The following is a 23,736-nucleotide window of genomic DNA, read 5'->3' as shown; positions in this document are numbered from 1 at the left end:
CATGTGCTAATTACGAATCCATGGCTGTGTCTGCTCAGGGTCCTATCATTGCTTAGCTCTTACAGTTACAATGTCGGATGTATTTTCTACTTGTAACTAAGTAGATTCTAGTCAGCCCTCTAGATACTTCTAGATCTACGCCTCTGGATTCTACTGACAATGGTTAGTAGCATGGACTAAATCAATTCGGTCTTTTGGTAGTTATTAAATCATATCCATTCCAATGCTGTGACAGATTTTTTTTCTTTTTTGCACAATGATCAAACCCAGAACCTAACCCCAAATGTTACTAAAGGTTTTGATGCCTGTAACCACAGATAAAGAAATGGACTCTTAGGAATATTGAAGCTTATTTACATTTGGGTTTTTTTTTTCATTTTAATTGAGGTCATTTCTAGTATATTTATGGGCTTATTAATTAGAGCAGCTCCTTTTATTTGCAGATGAGTCTTTATATGGCCCATGTATATATTAATATATCTTAGTACACCTGAGAATCCTTCGGAAACAAAATCTCAAGTTCATTATTATGAGAGATTACAGATTTGCTAATCTTGAATTAATTTAACTATATTGTTTTATTTAAATTTATTATTTTTCTACCTAGGATCTTCATTAGCTTCCTCCTAGAATGATTTTTTTTTTTTTTGGCATAAGTAACACCATGTTTAGGCTTCTGTCTTTTACTAGCCATTCTACTGTATTGGAAAGAATTGTAAAGTGGGATGTGCTGCCAGGAGTATTTCGTATTTCTCTCACATTTCAGTTTGCACTTTGTTAGCCCTAAGTTGGTAAAAGCTTTTGTGTTTTCTTTTTATAATTGTTTTTTCTAATGTTACACAAATTGATAATGTCATCTTTCAAAATGAAGGAGCGCTCTGGGGAAGAGGCCCTGGTTTTCAGGAGATGTGAGGTTGTTCCATTGGACCCCACAGAAAAGCCAAAAGTACTGATTTATTCTTTTAATCCCAGCACTGGGGGACTTTAGACAAGTGGACCCCTGGGGCCTGCTGGCCACATAACCTTGCCTGCATGGCAGGTTCCAGGACAAGAGCCTCTGCCTCAAACACAAGATGGACAGCACCTGTGGAAGGACCTCCACATGTATGCATGTGTGAGTGTATGTGTAGACACATACACACATGTGCGGGCACACACATGAACATCCACTCACACAGCCTCTCCGCACAGGAGTTATGTTTTGTAAAGCTCCAATTTTGTTTGCTCATTAAACTTCTAAAACACAGAGGCGCAGAAGCCTCACCTCTGCCCACCACCAAGTAAGTTTTCCCCCGTGTAGGACTGATAACTTTCTAAAGCGAGAGTCAGAATTGCGATGTGTTCATTGTTCCTTCCAAGTGCATTCAGTGTGTGTCTGCCCTTCCAATCAGCACTGCTATTTGTCAGCATGCTAAGAACCTGGCCGCAGCAGGCAGGTTGGACATGGAACATACCACACTTAAACCGACAGTTTCGTTACATTCAGCCCAAATGAATTAGTTCATCTTTTCATGCTATGCCAAAATGTAAAATGGCAGATACATGAAACATTTAACAGTAACACATAATTTTAAATAAATGCAAAGGGATAGTTAAATATAAATATAGAAATATAGAAAGTACATAAGTTTGTACTCAGAATCCTGTTCCAGAGACCCTCAAAGTGCAGGAGGCTTACGCGTGGCTCGGCATTTTAAAATAGATTTTGCTCATTGGTTCATATGAAAACTCAGTTTAATGTTAACCTTGACACAACTCTCCCTTTTCCATCGGTCCTAACTCTTCTATCAGTTTGAAATGTGGAGTTAAAGTTGTAACCTCAAGGAAATGGATGTTAAGTCCTGAGTTCTTAGTCTCAAATATAAATCTTGCAATGATTAGGATGGCCTCTGCTTCTGCTCGATGGCAGAACTCTCTGAGGAATCAAATCTGTTCTCACACACCAAGGAAAGATCCCAAACTTCACAGGGACATCTGGCATCGAAAACACATGGGAGTCAGTGTGCAAACTGACACATGGAGGTCGGCGCCACAGTGGTCAGGCTACGTCTTACGGCTGGACCGTCTCTCTGCTGTGGTAGTGAGTGGAGGTCTTTGCCTGACTCTCACACTCTCTCCATTTATAGTTGTGTTGCCCATGTCCACTATTACTTCCTAGTTGAGAAATAAAGGAAGATTAATTATAATTTAGTCCTCTTACAAGCAAACTAAAGTCTAATGACCAAAAAAATGGATTGAATTGACTCAGAAAAGCCACTTTTTTTTTCCTTAATTTATTTACTTTTGGTATTTTGAGATTGGCTTGACCAGCCTGGAGCTCACTGTACAAACCAGGTTGGGCTCTGCTCCTGTGTTCTGTGATTAAATGTGCCCACACCTAGTTTTGTTTTGTTTTAAGTTTCTTTTAATATCATGAAAATATCAAAAATACTTGTCTGGAATACAATAAGATAGGATATAAATAAATAAAATTGTCAAACTGTACATTGTAAATTATTAAAAACAATAGTTAATATTTTAAAAGTTAGTATTTGTAGGGAAGGAAAATGATTTGTATAAACTGGAATTGGAACTTAAAATGAGTCCCTCATAAGTTCTAAGAAGAGATCAGTATTTAAAAGTGTGCCTGCCTTCAAAATTTATCTGTAGACCAGAAGTTAGCACGAAAATGGAGGAAACCGAGGACTTTTACATACTATAAATAATCAACACGGTCAGCTGCTCAGCTCATTATTATTAACGCTCTCTTCAGAAAACATATAGAGAGTTTCCCTTTGCATTTATTTTACAATAAACCAGGGGTCTGCGTGGCGCTGACCTCATTGCTGTCTGCAGCTGGATTTGCCAAATCCTCCGAGGTGCCTAGGAGGCTGGGATTGGCTCAGCTAGCACCTTAGAAGTGGGGGACTCTTCCTGTGTTGAGTGTTTATAGTTATGTAGACAGAAAGTAGGATGATACAAATACATAGCATGATATAAATGCTGCCTCTGGTGTACACATGTGCCCTGAAGAAAATAAGGAATAGTAGACATCTCATGCGTTTGTTTAATTACAGTAATCTGGCAGATTTAAATAAAATTTGAAACTTGTTTTTCAAATATAAATTAGAACAACCAGTAGTAAGCATCTTCGACTATATTACCTGTTTATGTTTAAAGAACACTGAACACTTCTCTACTATTTATATATGAAGCTGTTAGCCTGATGTTAATCTTGATATGAACTACATAAAATAAAGCTATTATTAATATCCATTTTACCATAAATTGATGAAGCCATTTGGTAACAGAGATGACAATGTATTAAAATGGGACAGTGTCTGTGGCCATTATACCTTTTAAGTATGTTGTATTTGTATGAAAACAGCCATATCTATATCTGATCTGTAACTATTACTGAGGTCAGCTATTACTTGGTTTTATGTTAGTTCTGTATGACATTTGGGAGAATCTATGGATGCTATTGACAGAAACAACATGGATTATTCAAAGAATAATGTTTGTAAACTTCTGTCTGTGTGATTATATTCTGCCCATGTTGCAGGTCTTTCTTGATGAGAATGTCCCCTGTCCATAGTAAAGAAGATGATTTTAGGGGGTCTGGGGTTCAGATTTTTGTGTTTCTACTGATTCACCAAGGTTGATCACTTTGGGATTCTTTTAAGCATAGAAAAGGAAATATATTTATTTACCTCCAGTTCTTTTTTATATAGTTGCATCTAGCAGAAAGGCTTCATTCACTTAGCTAATTTGCACTAGTGGTATCACCATAAAGTACACACCACGGGTCACAGATGGGTTGTAAAACTGTTGCAGTGAGGAAGGTCATTTGTGCATAAATTTAAAGATACTACATAATTTAATGGTGACCATTGTATCAGAAGGAAGTAAAGTACCATGAGGGCTTAAAGGGGAAAATAATCCCAAATTGGGAAGATGGTGAATTATTTAATCTATGAGATATGTTGAACTGTACTTAATAGATATCTAAATGTCATATTTCCTTTCTGTGTTCTCTAACTTATAAAGTGCAGTAAGATTTTGCCCAGTTATTATACATTAAATAAATTTTTTTAGAAATAAAATTTGTATAGTAGTGTCTGCTATAAAAAATGTATACTATTTACTGTAGTACTACAATGATCTCCTAATTGTGGTCACCCGTTCTTGGTGGTCACCAGGATTTTAGTCTGTGATTGTTGTTGTGTTCTGTTTGTGACTGACCGTGTGCCTGTTCCTCACGTTGTCTCTATTTGTGTAGGTTCTTCCTCGCCACACAATTCAGACGATGAACAAAAAGTGAATAATTTTATAGAAAAGGGTATAGTATCTTTATTTTAAAGTATTTTGTTTTATTTATTCTTAATTTATCTAGTTTACTCTGAATAGATTTTTGACATTTTATATTAAAATATTATTTTCAGTGAAGACCCAAAGCAGAAAGTTTTCCAAGATGGTAGCCAGTGATCTAGGTAGGAAATAGAAGTTTTTATTTTGTTTCTAATCATTGCTCCATGCAATGCTAACCCAACACCAGAATATGATCCAGTGCATTGCATCTTGTGTATGTTAATTTGTCATTCTTTTGCTAAATAATAATCTTTGGGCTGTGTCTATTCTAAATGCATTTGGGAAATAATTCTTAAAATCAGTTAAATTGGGTTGTGGCTCTTTCTCTTGACTTACAGAGTGAATTATTCTGTTAACTTTTAGTTTCACTTTGTTTTCAAATAAAGCAGGGTTCAATTTAAGCTCTAAATTCCAAGCTTACACTCTTTTTAAACTGTGAATCAGTTTTCCTTTATAGTTGCACTTAGATCTTTTTTTTTTCTGCCATTACTCCCATCTCTCTCATATTTTTACAGTCCCATTTCAAGGTAATGATCTTCTAAAAGATGGCATTGTCTGCCCATAACCAATATTGGTATAAGGTAATTGACCTTTCCTGCCAAGCCCCACCCCATGCACAAGTAAAGGACACTTATACTACTCTAGGTGTTCTGAACATAATTTGTAATGAATGGTCCACCTAAGATTCTCGAAGTGTAACGCCAAAGGTCAAAATAAATAACCACACTTGGAAACTAGAGTTTTGTAGGTCACAAAAAGTGGAATATTCTCCAAAACTTGCAAAGTCTTGACAACATAATATCACAGAACGCGCACACACACACACACACACACACACACACACACCCTACATTTTTATCACATATTCCTTGGGGTTTTTTTCTTTTTATTATTCGTGGGGTGATTGGGTGTATGTGTTTGTACAGTTATACTGTGGGGAAAGCATTCGTGTGTACAGATGCATGCATGTGCACATACTTGCAAACAAAGGGCAACCTCGGGCATCATTCCTTAGGTGCCATCTTCTTTTGTTTCTTTTGCTTTGCTTTGCTTCATTTGAGACAGGGTCTCAACTGACCTGGAGCTCACCAAGTGATGGACTAGAATGACCGGCCAGGAAGTCCCAGGATCTGTGTCTCCCTGCCGACTCTCGGCTCGGGGGTCTTAAGTGCATACCACCATGCCCAGCTTTGTTTAATGTGGGTTCTGGCAATGGAACCCAAGCCCTCATAGTGCAAGGCAAGCATTTCTACTGGGTGAGCGACATCACCACCCCTACCACATACGCCTTTGATCTCTCTAAGGTCGGTGAGTTTCTCTGCAGCTGGAAGAGCTTTTACTCTTCCTCAGTTTATATGGTTGGATTTTAAAAACTACTACATGAAAACCCTTGTTTTTGAGCATTGTAAATTGAACCCTGTTTAGTTATATTATTGGTAAATGACTATTCACCCTTTGGTCATTCTTAAATATGCTTTGGTAAAGGGCTTTTTTCAATTCTTTATTCTTTATTGTGGTTTCATAGTGAATCTGTTGGTAATAATAATTAAATCATTTTAATTAAGTACTAACTCTTCGCAACTAATTTCTTTCTAGCATATTGTATCCTATTACATTCCAGTTCCGTCACTACTGTTCTTTTCTACAGTGAATTTACTAAGTAACTTTTACAGTTGTATTACCTGAAGTGAAAGAGTTTTCAGAAGTACCTGTGTTAATGTAGATTGAGTGTGACTTCCGGTCCCCTGGCTTTACTTGCTTTATTAATGTGTACCTTCCCATGTGTTTTTTTCTTTCAAGTAGATACGTAACTTCAGATACTGTATGTTGAGATATTTAACAGATTTCCTGAACAGATTTGCTGGGCTGGAGGACATATTTGGAAGTGTATGGCTTAGCTCATGTTCATCTCGTCTATGCTTTTTTTGTTTTTCTCTTTGTCGTGCCAGCCAGTGCCTGTAGGAATGTTTCTTAGAAACTATGTCGACTTTATTCATCTTTCCAAAGTTATGCTAGTATATGATTCTTCCTGACTGTTTCTAACCAGGAACATTCTTCTCACCTCCAATATCTTTATTGTATTTTACAAGACTTTTGTCCCATGTCACTTTCTTGATATGACAATTGTTATATGGAAATAAAGGTAACGTCTCATGGTTTTCCTTTTTCAAATGGAATCTGTCCGATGTTCCATGAAGGAGATTTTGTAGTTGAAGTGTTTCACATTGGATATGCAATCTCTATATGCATCTCTATATTATAGTGTCTATTTAGAAGTGATTAGCATCAGATATGCTATTGGAAAACATGAAACATCAATGAACTGCCTACCTAGATGACTGTTGCTATGGAACACTCTTCATAAAAATATTAGGCCTCGGGTCTGGAAAAATGGATCAGCAGCCGTTAAGAACTGGGCCAAGGTTCAGTTCCCAGCACCCACACCCACACCCCCTTCATACCTCCAAAGCCACTAGGAGTGCCCGTGTACCACGTGCATGCATGCCCACAGAGCACTCACACACGTCTAATTTAAATGTCATTGAAGCTTAGTTGTAGAAGCCACGGGCTCCTTCAGCACTGCTAGCATTCAGTGGTCCTCACCACCCAGTCTGTAGCGCTCAGCCATGGCCTTGGGTGTTGTGCAGTGGCCTTGTGGAGTAAAAGTTAGACCCAGGGCTCGCTGCTGACAAGGGAACTGCCTCACACGGCCACTGAATAGTTCTGTTCCCAGCCTCAGTCATTGGAGAATAATCGTTGCTACAGGTGGTACAGAGTGCCATTCACTTTAGCATTATTTTTAAATCTATTTATTTGAGGTAATGTTTTCACACCATGTATTTTGACCATGTTCCCCCTTTCTCCAAGCAGGGAAAATGAAGGTGTCTTTTCTTCTTGCTATGATGTCGACAATAGAGCGACGTCATGCTCTTGGTGACCCAAGAGCAGCTTTCTGATACAGTTATCTGTTATGTTGTCCATAGCGTTGTACCAGCACTATAATTTTTCTTATTTAATCAGCCTAGAAATCTCATGAACTGTTATTTCTCTATTTTACAGATGAGAGACCTGAGCATAAGTTCTATGTTGGCTGCACAGCCGAATAATAAAGCAGAATGTGGGATACAGTAGTCTAGTTCCACTGTCTGTCCTGTGTTATGCCTTAGAGATATTTGGTAAACGCCATAAAGGTTTTATACACATTTATATGCATATATAATATACAATAGGAACATATTATGCAATTTATACATGATCTGGCTATGGATCTACATTGCTGCATGGTAACTTGCGGAAGAAGGGCTCATAATCAAATTCTGTGCATGATTATTTTTTATTGACAAGGGTTTATTTTTTAAATAATAATATCATTTAAATTTTTAAGATAGATTTATTGACGGGAAAGAGCAAATTCTATCTGAATACCAAATCCTGTCCACTGCTTTGGTACCCATTGCCTAAGCATACTATATAGTCCCTAGATATCTAACTACCTTAAAAATCACACTCAAGAGAGTGAACAGGAGCAAACTGGAATACACTGGCCACTGACCCCACAGCCCAGCTACTTCTCTTGGCTCCCCATTGGTAGCTAGTCCAGGAAACGACTCACAGTGACTTTCTTACTCTTGTGCAAGAAGAGTAACACCTAAAGAAATAGTCGTGCCATACGATGCAGTAATGCCATGTGCAAAGAAAAGTTCCATGCGTGTAGAACACACGTAGTATGCTTGCCTATTCATGCCGGAGGATCAACTTGGTTAGTAAAATCTTAAAGCCCAGTAACTTCTCTTTACTTTTAGCCATTTCCATAGTCACTTAGAAAATGCGACCAATAAAATACAATTCACATGCTAGTGCTATTTGGTAAGAATCAAAAATAACTTTGCTGAAAATTTATAACTTGATAAATTTATAATTTGGTAGTTATTCTGCCTCGTGGCATGCTAAAGTAGCTCTTTAGTTGGATTCCATGCCTTCAGCTCCATTTTAACTCCTATGTGCCAGGAAGGATTGATTACCAGACAGCCTGAGAGTGTGGAGCCAGGATGAGTGAGATAGTGTTAGAGACTAAAGAACAAAGATTCAGAATACAGCCACTCGAGTAAGTGCTGTGCTGGGACAGCTAGAATACAGCCACTCGTGTAAGCATTGTGCCGGGACAGCTAGAATACAGCTCTGTGTTCAGTGGGCAGCACTCTGTGCTAGATTGTAGTTTTTCCTATAGCATTTGTTAAAATGGGGATCAGAGACTTCTACTCTCTCCAGTCCTAGGACATGGAGGACCAGCTGATGGTTTACGTCTCAGTGAACCCTGGAGTCACTCTGAAGTCAGTTTAAGCGAAGCGAGTGCTTTGTTGACCATGTGTACTCTTCATTGGTTATTTTCACACGAGTCCAGATGACTCTAATGCAGCCTCAGATTTACTCCTTACACTTCTGTTCTACATTATCAACTGATTAATGTACGCAGCTTCAATATTCTCATCCTTTATACATAGGGAAATTAAGTGGAGTCCACGGTCTCGCTCTGTGGTGCTGACCTCAGGACCAGCCGAGCTGATGGATGCTGGGATAACAGGGGCTGCAGTTAAAAAGATTAAGCAATTAGCAGGAGTTAAAACAATTTGAGTACATAATTAAAACATTTTGACAGTTATAACAAAATACTATATGTGTGCTTTTCCCAGTATTGAAAAATTATTGGAATTGGATCAGAATTGCTAGAGAAATATTTAATTGTACTCCGGATTTTTATATAATACAAAAATCATGGTGCTAGGCAGAAAATTTTATTTTATTGGAAGGATGTTTCACAGTTTTGAAGATACTTGGGGCTATATAAATTTATTTCTAGTGGAAAGTCTAAAGAAAATCAAAAGAATTTAATGAAATTTGGAATTTTTTGTGAGCAAAATTTTAGCAGGTCACAAGTCTGGAAACTGAATCAAAGTATATAAAAGTACAGGACTCTTCTATACCCACACTTGCTCTGAAATAATGACACAGAGACCTGGTATGTTTATTAAAAGCTTCAGGTACTCAGCTGGGCAAGGTTCGCATCTATTCTAACCCAACTATACTGGCTACTACCCAGCCTCCTGCCCTGTTACCTGCCATCTTCGTCTACCCCAGCTGCTTCTGCTCCATCCATGTACCGATAGCCACCCTCCCACGGAGACCTCCGCTGACTCCTCTCTCCATGTGGGACCCCACACTGGGATCAGAAGTTCCGCCTTAGTTCTCCGCCCCCTCTATAGGCTGATCAGTTCTTTATTAACAAGTCAGAAATGATGGTGAACAAATTTTACACAACATTGAGATGAGATGCTTCAATAATCAAGACAGTAAGACAGTGCCAGTATCCAAACTACAACCAGATCTCTGGGCACAATAGTCAGCATCTGAGTACACAGTGCACAAAACTAACCCCCAACCAAAGTGTCAATAAAACATTTATAATTAATAAAATAGCCATTTCATAGTATTTACTTCAAGAGGGATATTTACAAATTATTTGCAATAGTTCATTGTTCTGTATGTATCTCTATGTTGAATTTTGGTTTTGAAATAAGAAGTTGAGCTTATGTTGACATATGACATCACCCCTTTCCCAGGAATATTATCAGAGAATTGGGATAGCAAAGCACTGTCCGTCTACAAATGCAGTAACGAGGGACTGATGTTTGAGAAGCGTGAATTAGTGGCTCATAATAACTGGCCCAGCAGAGTCGTGGGGACGGCAGAGTTGACATCCATGACATGAGTCTTTTAAAAGTTTCTTTTGAGCTCTGCAAGACTGATTTTTCTATTTCAAGTTTCACATGTCACCAGTTTATTTATATTGAGCCCGTGATATCTGGTGAAAACTTCATTAGCTTCTTTGAAAGTGTTGATTTAATATTGTCTTCAGAAGAGTGTTTGAGGAACACGTCTTCTAACTCTAAGGTTATTCTACATCAGATACAATAGCACCAGTATGGGATGTGAACAGCCGTGACTGTACTCAGCTCTCCTAATTTTGTATTGCCTCGTACCTCTCCCCTCAGACGTAGTAAGCTGGCAAAGAAGAAATGACTGGTCTATAAATGTGACCAACTGGAGGATCCTAGGTAGCTTAGACGAGCTGAGCAGTAACTACATGACTTCCTCCCTACCCCAAAGCCCCTCCCAGTCTACCTAAAGCCTATTCCTAACACTGGATTTGTCGTTTTTTTAGATGTGGAGGTTATGTACTATGACTGGATTTCTCTTTGTTTACATGGCGCCCTTATGGACTAGCAGGGTCTGTGCTTTAAATATCTCCTAACCATCCAAACTTTAACCAAATGTATGCATTTGTGTATTAACCACTTTTTTTTTCACAATCTCACATAGGGAGCACTGTTCTCTCGCGCATGCACTACCACTAACAGAATAGTTGTAGCAAACTGACTCCTAACTTAAACCACTTCCTAAACTAAAGCGACAACTGATTTTGAGGATGGAAAGTGAATTCCATGAAGCTTGTGGATGAACCTAGAATTTTTCTATCATACAGAAATACCTATATTACATTTTATATAAATACCATGATTTTAAATTAATCATTACATGTTTTTTACTGAACTAGAAATGGAAGTATTAATTTATACCAGATAATAGTTCTGTCAGATATGTTTATTACACAAATATTTTGATTTATTTAGAGATCAGGTGTGTCTTATATTCTAAACACTAGCTTTAAAACAATGGCGAGTGCAGAAGCCATGGCACTGGGAGCTAGGAAGACCTTCTGTCCACATCCTAGCCTGTTCTCACACTGTGGCTTCATCTGCAAACAGTCCTTCTGAGGAACAACTTTTCTCTTGTGGAAAAGCCAAGCTTCTCCTGTAGCCCTAAGCAACCATTAATTTAAGTAAAGAGTGTATAATGCTACCCTTGAAGGAAGAGCTTCAAGCACACAAAGATTACATCAAGTGAGTACATACTTTTGAAAATTTGGAAGTAAGATTTGTTTCTTCCACTCTTGATGTTACTAAACATAGTTTAATGACCCCAGAATCTTGATTTAGGAATAAAATTATTCACTTCTATCTTGAAAATCAGTTGCTATGATAAATATCAGTCAAATATTTCTCAAAATTTTAAAAATATATTTTATTTTTCAGCAAAGATGTCAAGGAAATTAAGCTTGCCAACTGATCTAAAGCCTGATTTAGGTAAGTAGAATCAAGATCCAAAGACCTTGAACCTTAGGGAGGAACTGTGGCAGCTTCAGAAGGTTCTGCCCCTGGGTCAGTGGAAGGTCCCCAGGTCAAGGTGAAGATAGACTTGTGGTCCATCAGCACAGGACAGTAGGAAAGGGGAGCCCTGAAGATAAGAGATTGCTGCACATCAGGGTTACAGTGACGAGATGCTCAGTGATTTACCTTTTGAAACAGTACTTAAGATGCACACTCAGGGAACACAAAACACACATTTACTTGCTTCTCATGCTCTTTCTCAAATAAAATTTGGTCATGCTTTCTTGATTATGGTTTAATTTTTACTGAAACTATTTACATCCCAGCCATTCTAAAGTCTGTTGTAAATTCTACACCCCTAATTCTGTACTAACTTACTATTTTTAAAATAGGCAACTACTTTTTCTTATAGAACGAATCTCTCATTAAAGATTGTCATTGTTGACCTTGATAGTAAATGAGGGGTACTGTCTGATAGTCCTTTTCTGTATCTCACTCATTGTGAAAGCCGTGAGAAGGCACTCAAACACTATACTGTAGTCTGTCTCACAGCAACGCCCGGTGTTTTGTGCGGACAGATGGAATCTCGGTAAAGGTAACAAGATCTACGTGGTACAGCAGGGTTCTCAGCCTTCTGACACTGCAACCGTTTAATACAGTTCCTTGCCTGGGTGGTGCTGGTTGCTACTTCGTAACCGTAATTGTGCTACTGTTATAATTCGTAACATACGTATCTGCTACGCAGGATAGCGGGTATGCTCCCGAAGGTGCCGAGACCCACAGGTTGAGAACCACTGTAGTAGAGGCCTCATTTCCCTCTAGAATCCCCTTCCTGCAATATCTAGTTTAATTGAAGAAGGAGCACTAAAGGGTGCTTTTGCTGAACATTATCTCACAGATGACTGATTGCCACACACATTCCTCTCCCCAGTTATTAACTAAATTCCTTGTCAGACTTAGGTGTTGGTCCTGTTCAACATACTAATTTTAGCATGTCTCACTGACATTTCTCTTACCACTTTTATACTGAGAGGAAGCATGTGGTAAATAGTATAGGCATACTAGTATATAACTATGATCAGAAAGTTCTGAGCATAGGAAAAGTAATTTAGTTGAATTATATACTCTTAAACGGAAGTGAAAATTAATCATAGAATGCAAGCTAACTCCTGTTTCTAGAAGATCAACATCCTTTATTATAAAAATGAAAATCCCAGTGCCATATGTGGGTGTGTGTGTGTGTGCGTGTGTTTGTACGTCATTGTCAAAGAATAAGTTTAATTGAAAGCGTTTATGTAAAACCATAGAAGTATGATTTTTAACTAAAAATATAAAAGTCATAATTTGAACCCAAGTAGTTTTTAGGCTTCCATGTACATATTTGGTCTGGAAGAGGATCCAGGATTTTCATCCCACATGTGGAGAGGCCTGTGGTTTCAGTAATAATAAACATCACCAGTTAAGCTAACTGTGAGTCTTTCAGTGTCTCACAAGTATCATATTCCCAAGTACCCATTTAGAAGTACCTTGGCACCACGGCACACATCTTTAATCTTTAATCCCACCACTCAGGAGAAACTGTGAGTTCAAGTTCAGCCAGATCTACAGAGCAAGTCTCAAGGCAGCCAGGGCTGTCTTTTAAAGGTGTGTGTGTGTGTGTGTGTGTGTGTGTGTGTGTGTGTGTGTGTGTGTGTGCGCGCGTGCGCGCGCGCGCACATTATAGTCAACGTCAATACTATACCAGGCATTTAGTCTGTGTGTCCATCCTGCTTTTGTAGGCCTCTTTAATTACTTGTTACGTGATACTTTTCAAGATGTCTATGTAGATTGAATAAGAATGATAATATGTAGTATTATGATCATAGCTGGCATTTGGCATTTTTCTTGTTCTTCATAGTAAATCCGTTCACCATTGTCTAGCAGTGCACACCTGTTCTTCCATTCTCAGTCATTCAGGCAAAAACATCGAGAGGTTTGGAGCCAGTCTGGTGTACACACTGAGGCCATGTCTCAGACAAGCAGTTTCATGAACACTTCTGCTTGGTTTAGCTTATGCACTTTCTAAAACGCCGTGCTACAAGACCCGGGAAAGTTGAAGTCATATTTCATGAAGTACTGAAACTTCAGACTTAATCAATTCTAAGTAGATGATAAAATAGGCAACCGAGATCTACCACGTTGGAACTTAGCTGCTAGACCATGGAGCCTGAGAGTTCCTTTGATGATCTCATTCTTATTGGTAAATCACATAATAAAACTGCTATATAGTTTTACATTTTGATGTTAGATTAGTCCATTAAATTAACGCACTGTCTACTGGTGGCTTTGAATGAACATTTAAAATGTAGATTATTGTTAATTAATAATTTTAACAAGCTTGACAGATTTTCCACCCGTTTACTGAAATTTCTATTAACAATTTTTCTTGTATCATTACTTCCCACTGTTATCACCAGGGCACAATTAATATTTGCTGAATCATATACGTATTGTTTAAGCAACAAAATATGTTATTGGAAAATACATTTAAATTTTAATTTTAAAAAGTAGCTTTTAAGGTTTTCAAAAGTTAATAAATTCTTATAGTCAGTGTCATTTTATAAACTCACCCACAAGTGGGGTATTTGTTGATTATAGAAAGTTGTTTCTTTTATACTAAGAACTTTAGTCATTTTCTGTTGCTTTAACAAAATACCCAAGTAGTTAATAAAGAGTTTATGTATTAATAATTTACATTTTAAAGATCGACCTGCATGGTACCCTCATCTGCTTGTCTCTAGTCAGGGCTTTAGGCTGCATTACATCATGATGTATAAATAGCATCATGGTGGGAAAGTGTGTCAGAGGGACAGGTTACATGGCAGCAAGCCCAGAAGTGAGACAGAGTTAGAGGCCAGCCTTGCTCTTTTTATTTGGCCCCTTCTCATGTCAACTGGACTAGGGTGACTTCAGAACCACACACATGTCTTCTGTGGCTGGTGCTGCAGTGGCCTGCACCTCCCCCTGCATCCTGTCCCTAATGGTGTGTCACTGTCAGCATTGCCATTCTGAAGAGTGAACTTTCAGCACGTGAGCCTTTGGATGACTCCCTCACAGTCTGTGATATGACAGACATCACAGCAGTTACCTTTTCCTCCACCTTATCTCTAGCAGAAGTGCAGACTGTTGAACAGAAGAAGGATGAGTTTAAAAACTACAGTAAGATGCAACCCTCACTAGTGTCAGCTATCATCAAAATCATGTTTAATAAAATTACTAGGGAAATGTTTTTAATTTATGAATGTAAATTTGTTTGCAGGAAGTTTGCAAGAGTATAAGGATTGAGTAATACTTTTTTATATTACTAAAATAACCTTAGAAAGCTTTTTTGCAGTTTTATTAATGACACTTGAGAAAATATTGAAAGCCATGATTCCAAAAGTGAAGTGTACTAGGCATGATTTTTATGTTTCTGGAAATTTTAATATATCCTAATAGCAGTGTTGAGCAGAATGTCTTAAACTGTCTGCCATAGTTCCACCTTCCGTGTTTATTGAATCGACTTTACAAGTGAAGCAGTAGAACATTCTGGAGAGTATCAAAAACCATCTTAGAACAGAAAGTAAGACAAGTCTGAAATAACTGGGGACAGCTATTTCATGACAACTCTGGGAAAGAAGAAAGCTCAATAGCTGTGGACCCAGAGGCCAGAGGACCTCTGTGGCTTAGGAGTCCTGAGGAACCGACTGAGACTGCAAATGGTGCTTGGTACCAAAGGGTTGGGTGTCTTAAACATAGGCTACGTTTCTGCTGGGAGCATCCTGGCCTAGAGATGAGATGCACAGTGGGACTCTGGTGTGGCTTTAAAGACTGATGATCCCCAGACATTCTAGCTCCCTAACTATACTGAAATGCTGATAACTTCTAAAAAGTCTTAGCAACTTTCTTGCTCCTTCTGAAGGTTTAGGTGATTAACATTTGTGTAATGTGTCCTTTGTTCTATCTCAGCAGGAACTGCAGGGCTCTAACTTTCAACCTGCAGGTCAGAAATCACAGGAAAGAAGAGGGACACTTTGATTATAAAGTGATTATAGTGATTATTTCTAAGTTGTAAAATTTTTCCTATGAAAGCTATCTAAGAAACAGGGGAAAGTGGAAAGATCCTAGTGGGGCACATTCTAATCTTTGGAGCAATAAACTTCTATTGAACCAGGAGAAGAAAATAATGCTCACATGCACACAACTTGATATAGAGATTCACTCATGTGCATTTATACATTTCCATTCAATCAGTTGGGTCAAGTTTGCATACATTTCACAATTATCTACTTAGACACACACACACACACACACACACACACACACACACACACATGCACTTGGAGCAAAAGACCAAGCACCAGTGCAGAAATAACTCACTCATTCCGGACGAAATATGAGCTCCAATCTTTATTGCATAAGAAAGAAAAAGCTTCTACCCTTTTAATGCTAAGTGAGATAAGCCCAAGATTTTAAGAAGAAAGCTTGTTCCCTTTGATAAGACTAAATCTGTCTTGCTATTAAGAATGGACCTGTTCTGTCCCATGGCAAGGAGAAGCCTGCCTGCTCCTTCTGCTCTCTGCAGCTTATTTCCTCTTTCCCTCTGCATTCTGCACATTGCTCTTATAGTTTTTATGTTACCTATAGTCTCCTAAATTATTCCACTCTGCATTTTCCTTCTAATCTTGCTCTCCTCTCCTGCTCTGATGTCGCAATAATGCTCTTATGCTCAATGCCTTTTCTCCCAATGCTATGCCTGTACTTCTAAGTTCTTCTTGATTTCAGTTCTGTCTAAAAACTTCTCCTCAGCTCAGTTCCTCTGACTGTTCTCATTTTCCTCAGCACTTATACATCTTTCAGCATGATTACTTGTTAAAAAGTTCATCACAAGTTCACACATAAAATCAAATCATAAATTGAAATAGAAGTTTACAACAGAGAAGAATGTTTGCATGCAAATCCATCAGGAGTAATTATCTGGCTAAACAGTCATCACCTGTCACAGCTCCACGGTTCACTGAAGGTCTAAAACTATAAATTATTAGTGAAGTTTTGTATAGATAAACCCATATCTTTCTTCTATCCCAGCACCTATAATAAATTGTTAGTTCCCTTTTATGACCTTTGGTTAATGGTTTTACAACCTCTTGGAATGTGCTCTGAGTAGTAGAAAGTTGTAATTAACTGGTGGCGCATGGGAGACTGACACAGTTCTCATTGCAGAGTTTTGACTATCAGAAGAGACCTAATAGCAGTCCTACTATAAAAGAGCTTAATAGTCACTGATATACTTTTAGGAATTCTTATCGGATCATTACTAAGAATTAAGAAGTTATCCATTTGTCTATATAGCATCACTACAAGACAATACATCTTCATAGATCTGCAGAGATCTTCTCAAAAGAGTGGGCTAATACCTAGTGATCGTCAAATGTTTAATAATAACAGGAAAAGCATATTAATAGCAGGATTTCCTAAAATGATTTATTCCTGGGCCTTGCCTATTGGAGCTTCATCATAGTTACTAATCTAGAGCAAAGTTATTTCAGGAAGATCACCTGGTAGTTATTAGCTTGTCCTATGATGGCTCCTGACATGTTTGGAAAAAAATTCAAAAGTCTCCATTTGGATTCTATAGGAAACTGAAAAGGTATAACATTGGGGGACAGAGCCAGAAAGTTAAGGTTTGAGGTGAGGGTTCTGGAGAGTCTTAATAAGAATGAGAGCATGATTCAACCGACAGATAGAACCACTGCCGTTGAGTTACCAATATAAACTGTGCCATATAAAGTTGAGTTCTATGAGCACCGAGAAACTTAAGGTGGAACCATCAGACTAGTTACATGGAGAGGAGAATGTGACTTCAGAATAACAGAACTAGACTGGTGACAGAAAAACAGGAACTAGCCCTGAGACAGCACGTGGCCTCCAGCTCCTATGGAGGTAAACAGAAAGCATGGGACCAGAACTCTGGTTTGCTCCTTTAGATAACCTTAATGTCCTAGTATTAGTAGGATTTAATGCTTTGTCAATGACACAATTTCTCAGGAGACAAAGCAGAAAGCATTTGGTAATGCAGTTCCCAGAGAAAAAAGCCAAGACTTAAGATGGGATCAAGAACAAGAATCTAGTGGAGAAAAATTAATGAGCATAATCTTAAAATAGCTACATTGGGCTCTGGAGATGGCTCGGCAAATAAGAGCACTGGCTCTTCTTAGAGAGGACCCACATGGCAGCTCACAGCTATCCACAGCACACACGCACACACGCACACACACACGCACGCACACACGCACGCACACACACGCACACACACAACCTCTGCAGGCAAAACACTAATGCACACGAAATTAAAATAAAGTAGCCGTGTCCTCACAGACACGCTTCGGTAGAGAAATGTGAGCCAATAGTGAACCAGATACCAGTTCCACGTTCGGAAGTGGTATGTCTCTTAGATGAATGCTGTTTGTGGCCCAGAAAGGGGGGCTACCTTTTGCATGAGTTTTTGTGGCATTCGTGTGAACAGACAGGGAAGCAGAAGGAGTTCCACCTCAAGCACGTCTAGATGCACTATGTGTACACGTAACAGCTGGGAAGACCTGAACACTCGTAGTTTTATCAAGTCGTGAATTGTGATGCCTGGACGTAAGAGCCCCATGGGAACAGTCGGTGCCAGCACCAGAGAACACGCAGTCAGGGCTTCTGTGGTAGCTGCCCTCCTCACTTCTGACAATATTTGTTTATTTGCATTTTACATTTAAGCAAAGGGGAAATTTTATTAACGTAATTTTTTTCTTTCTTTTCACCTGAAAGGACATTAAACGCTTCATTTGTCTTGTTGTTGTAACAACGAAAAGTGGTATTAAATAAACTAAGGCAACCCCACATTTTAACTCATTTCAGATGTGAAAGACAATTCCTTCAGCAGATCTCGGAGTTCAAGTGTGACCAGCATTGACAAAGAGTCCCGGGAAGCCATTTCTGCTCTTCATTTCTGTGAGACTTTCACAAGGAAGGCAGACTCCTCCCCCTCCCCGTGCCTGTGGGTGGGAACCACAGTGGGAACTGCCTTTGTCATCACGCTGAATCTCCCCCTGGGGCCTGAGCAGAGACTGCTTCAGCCAGTGATTGTGTCTCCAAGCGGTATGTATGGCCTGGTGCAGCATGCAGATGTGCGTCCCACAGGACACATCCTCTGGCTTCATTAGAAACTCCAGCTTTTCATTTACTGATTTAAGCACTGTAAAGACAAGTGATATTAGTGATAGATTTTATGGTGGAGAAGTAGATATTCTAGGGCTATGGGGAAAGCTCACACTGTACAGTCATTTGCCACTCGAGCCTGCCAACTTGTGTTCAGTCCCCAGAACTCAAACCAGTAGAGCACTTTATGTGAGCACAATAATGTCACATCTGTAACATTAGCACTCGCACACCAGGATAAGGGGTAAGACAGGGAAACTGGCCCAGACCTCTCCAGTCAGCCAGCCTGAACTGCACAGCTCAGGGGAGAACAAGGGGCAAAAGGGACCCAACTTCCAGCATTGCCCCTCATTTCCACAGGGGCCTGTGTGCACAAATTAGTCTTTTTTAATTACAATAAATTTTCTAGTTCTACATTTAAAGAAAACAACATATTCACTTTTTAATCTGCAGGTCAGATGTATATGTGTGTGCAGAGTTCATTCTCTAATTGTAAATTATTAATGTTTGACATTTGCGTTTGGAGCATGTAATAATGACACTTTTCAGACCACTGACCGCGTGGCTTGGGTTTGGGACTTTATCAGTGGCCGGCTACAACATAGCCAGTGCATGGCTGAGTCAGCACACGTGTGGGTTTAGCGGCACACGTGGGATAAGTGCATGGCTGAGTCAGCACACGTGTGGGTTTAGCGGCACACGTGGGATAAGCGTATTTACTCTGAATTCTAAAATAGAAGTATATACTAAACTTCTGCATTCTAGGTACTATATTGAGGTTAAAAGGTGCGATCTTGAGAATGGCATTTCTGGATGCCGCGGGCTGCTTAATGCCACCTGCATACGAACCCTGGACAGAGCACAACGTTCCTGAAGAAAAAGACGAAAAGGAGAAATTGAAAAAGCGGCGACCTGTCTCAGTGTCCCCCTCCTCTTCTCAGGAAATTAGTGAAAACCAGTACGCAGTGATATGTTCTGAAAAGCAAGCAAAGGTCATCTCACTGCCAACCCAGAACTGTGCATACAAGCAGAACATCACTGAGACATCCTTCGTGCTCCGTGGAGACATTGTCGCCCTGAGTAACAGTGTCTGCCTCGCCTGCTTCTGTGCCAACGGCCACATTATGACTTTCAGGTAAGAACACACACAGGATTCCTGCTTGGATCGCATTATAAAACTCAGCTCAAAAAAGATACTGCATTGCTTACACACTGAGAATTCGTTTAATAGCAAACAAGGATATGAGAAGTACAGATTATATTTTCCCTCTCTAACTATATAACAATTTAACAGTGCCAGCGATTTCTCCTTTTCCTGTCATTATGTTCTGGGCCAGCATTCAGAGCAGTGGTTCTGAGCGTCCTGTCCTCATATATCCTGTCATTGCACATTGTACCTGCACTGTAGCACCTATAAATGATTTGTGGCTTATTACCAACAAATTACTTATTTCCCCTCAAGTTTGCCGAGCTTGAGGCCTCTGCTGGATGTCTACTACCTGCCCCTTACCAACATGCGGATAGCCAGGACATTCTGCTTCGCCAACAGTGGGCAAGCCTTATACCTTGTTTCACCTACCGAAATCCAGAGACTCACCTACAGTCAGGAGACGTGTGAAAACCTTCAGGTGAGCAGCAAAGCATCAGAGTGTCTGTAGAACTTGAGGGCCCTCACGTCCGTCCACTCTTCATGGGAATGTACATGCCACAGTGCAAACTCAGATTCCTGTTGCCTCCTGTCTGTTTCATCCCACTCTTACCCCGAGCTGGGTTATGTAGGTAGCTTTCCTGTCCGTGGATAACATACTTGGGGCGCAGCCATTCCTTTTCTCTGCCTGCTCCTTAGTTGGTCCTTCTGCCTCACGTCATCTGAACAAACATAACTATAGGTCAGGATAGAGTCTAGAACGCACAAACGAGGGGAAAATGTAATTTTGTTGTTCTAAGACTTACTTTATTTGCACAGTAGATCACCAATCTGCATTTTAGCCCCAAACTGTAAGATGCTTAAAAGGAAATGAATGGGGAAAAGCTCACCCTGGACTAGGCAATGGTCCTGAGCTACAGCCCAGCACTTCTTTCTTCCTGTTGTAAAAACACGAGTCGGTGACTTCAGAGTAAACGTTTTCTAAGAGGGAACTTTTACTAAAAGTAAACTCCCAGTCTTCTGAACACAACCATGTAAGAAGCTAGGGCACACCATAACTGTACTAAACGTTGGTGAAGCTTTTTTCTGACCAAGCTGTGTGTTAAGTGACGGACTCCTTCCTTCCTCTCTGCATCTCTGCCTCAGTGCCCTCACTGAGGCCGCAGCTAGAGTGACGGAGTGGAGAGGGCAGACCGCGCCGGTTCCCAGTCTCAGTGGGAATGGTGCTGGCAGCCTGTGTTCTCTATTTAGTAGCTTGTTGGCCACAGGTTTGCTCTGTGTTCAGTGTGCTTCTTCCAGCCGTGGTCACTCCCTCTTGGTGGCCACGCCTCTCTCCAAAGCTGTCCTTTTTCCTCTGTTGAAGACTGTTGGCAGTAAGTTCAGGGAAGACTTGACAGTGTAGAAGCCTCTCTTCCCTCTCCCTGACATGTTTCTGAAATCCCACATGTCAGGATGGTGTTTATGAAAATTGCATGCTTATGAGAAAGGAAATTGATACATTTCCAGTCAAGATCATAATTCTGAAACTATATATGGTCCCTGCTACACTGAATGCCTTGGCCTACAGGTAGAGAATATTCTTTCTAGAAGAAGGTGACCTGGTTGTCAGGAAAATTATCAGTTCTCTTGAATTGAAATGTTTTTTGAAAGTCAAATACTCACTTGTCATGCCAGTGCAGTCCTGGGAGTTGGAAAAAGATCTTGTGTCCCAGGCTAGCCTGGGATATAGCAAGACAGTCTCTGATACAAAATTTATATCACCTCATCCTCTAAGCAGGCGTGCTGTCCTGTGCCTGATGCAAACAAATAGTGGGAGGAAGAAATGGTGAATTTGTCTCAGTAAATCTGGTCTTGGAAACCGACTATTAGAGTAGGTCCCTGTGTTCCTGAGGTGACAAATATGCTTCTTACCTGCTGCTGGATCTCAGGGGATCGTCACCACAGTTATAGCATTTGCAGTGCTGACCTTGTTAATTCTGTTTCCCTGAAGCATTAACATATCTTTGTTCTGATTTTGAAGGAGATGCTTGGTGAGCTCTTCACGCCTGTAGAAACACCAGAAGCACCAAACAGAGGGTTCTTCAAAGGCTTATTTGGAGGTGGTGCACAATCTCTTGATAGAGAAGAACTGTGTAAGTTGGCTGACGTCCCTTTAAGACAAAAATATTCAACCCACATAAATTTTTGTTACATGTGTAAGTTATGCTTTTTCATATTCATTGCAACAAAAGATGTAAAATTATTTTCTCATTCTGCCTTCAATCAGGAAAATAATTTTCTCAGGCAATCAAAATCCACATAACTTCAGATGGCACCAGGGAGAAAGCAACAGAGAGGGATAAAGCCAGCTTTACTCAGGGGGGTATTTTTTTCCCAGTACTGGGAGTTGAACCTGGGGCTTTACACATGCTGGGCTGGCCCTCTCTGGCTGTGCTGTAGCCTAGCTAGAGCCTTGGTGGCTTACAGCTCCAACCCTTGGTTACCGACTGTATTCCTAAACTGGGGGAGAGAGCAGCCTGCTTTTGGTTTCTTGCCTCAGCACCTGAGTGAGGAGTGACCAAGGTGCTACTACCCCCTCCAGGGCAGAGCAGTCTGTAGCTACGTTTTTTACAAGTACTGGATAAACCAGTATACAAAACCTTAAAATCAAAACTTTATCAAGTATTCTTACCTCCATCACTGCTGTTGTACCACGAATCTGCTGATCTAAATCAAGCTGGCTTACCAGGCTTCTCAGCTTCTGTTCTGTACACAAAGTAAACTCAGTTTCTCTTGGTGCCATCAGCACGATGTTCGTGGAGGGCTCTGCTCAGTTTCTGGAGGTCATCTCTACTCCTTAGCTCCTGATCTCCTGGTCACTGTGCAAGGCAGTGTCACCTCTCTGTGGTTCTGGATCCACATCTCTCCCTGCCTACTGAAGCTCTTTGCTCTTTAGGAGTCCGTGATTCAGTTGAGCTCCCCTGGATGATGCAAGGTAACCAGTCCAGGTCCAGGTCCTTGGCCTAACCACTTGTGAAGCTCCTTTCCTATTACAGTGACACATCACTGCCTTCCAGAAATTGAGATGTAGCCATCTTGAGGAAGGGAGCATTTTTCTGCCTAGCAACAGTTATTTGTTTTTAGAAAAAAAAATGAGAATTAATTTTGGTATAAGGGGCTTGCCTACCACACACAGGTTCTGATTAGATGAAGAGATAGATGAATGGTGGTGGACAGATGCGTGGACGCACACATGGCCATGAAGTAAATGTTAACAGAAATTCAAAACGTCCATTGATGATATTAAAATGTATAACACTCTGTTGGGAGAAATAAAAGAAGATTCCAATGGGTCCAAATGCTGAGTTCACGGACTGCACGAGTCCCCCAAACCCTGGTGTATGCCTGTGTTGTGTGAGAAGTGCCTCCTGAGGAGATGAGCACGCCCAACGTGGTTAATCAATGAGTTCTTCTCGGGTGTAACTAGTACCTAGGCCTATCAGTAAGGGGTTTCTTACGGGAATGAAGGCAGCCGGTTGGTCCAGAAGTCTCCTCTCCACAGCATAGCTGGCCTGTCTTCTCCGCTCTTCTCCGCAGCATGTGTTAGTTCCTATAAAGCTGGAGAGAGCACTTAGAGACTGTGCCTGAGTTCCTGCCTACCTAGGCATGAGGTGTTCTTTACCTCCTGGGTCCCATGTGCCTCCCTGTCCTCTAATGGGATGCTTCAGTTCAAGGGAACCGCTGAACAACAGCATGTATGTGTGCATATCTACACATATGCACATAAGTGATGGCATTCTGATCCAAGTCCTT

General features: G+C 40.1%; 1 protein-coding gene across 10 annotated transcripts in view; it reads left to right on the top strand.

The window, feature by feature from the left end:
- The window catches only part of Stxbp5 (syntaxin binding protein 5), a 152,786-nt gene that overhangs the window by 120,979 nt on the left and 8,071 nt on the right, over nucleotides 1-23,736 (top strand). For 3 of the 10 annotated variants that reach the window (NM_030843.3, XM_087593640.1, XM_087593632.1), the window contains 5 exon segments: nucleotides 11,502-11,552; nucleotides 18,498-18,737; nucleotides 19,563-19,932; nucleotides 20,260-20,425; nucleotides 21,965-22,076. In NM_030843.3, the coding sequence (NP_110470.1) occupies nucleotides 11,502-11,552; nucleotides 18,498-18,737; nucleotides 19,563-19,932; nucleotides 20,260-20,425; nucleotides 21,965-22,076 (939 nt within the window). 10 annotated transcript variants of the gene reach the window in all.

This window comes from Rattus norvegicus, chromosome 1, assembly GCF_021556685.1.
Source record: "Rattus norvegicus strain SHRSP/BbbUtx chromosome 1, alternate assembly SHRSP_T2T, whole genome shotgun sequence".
NCBI classification, from domain to species: domain Eukaryota; kingdom Metazoa; phylum Chordata; class Mammalia; order Rodentia; family Muridae; genus Rattus; species Rattus norvegicus.
Note: the sequence above shows the minus strand (reverse complement) of the source record. Positions and strands in the feature narration are given on the sequence as shown.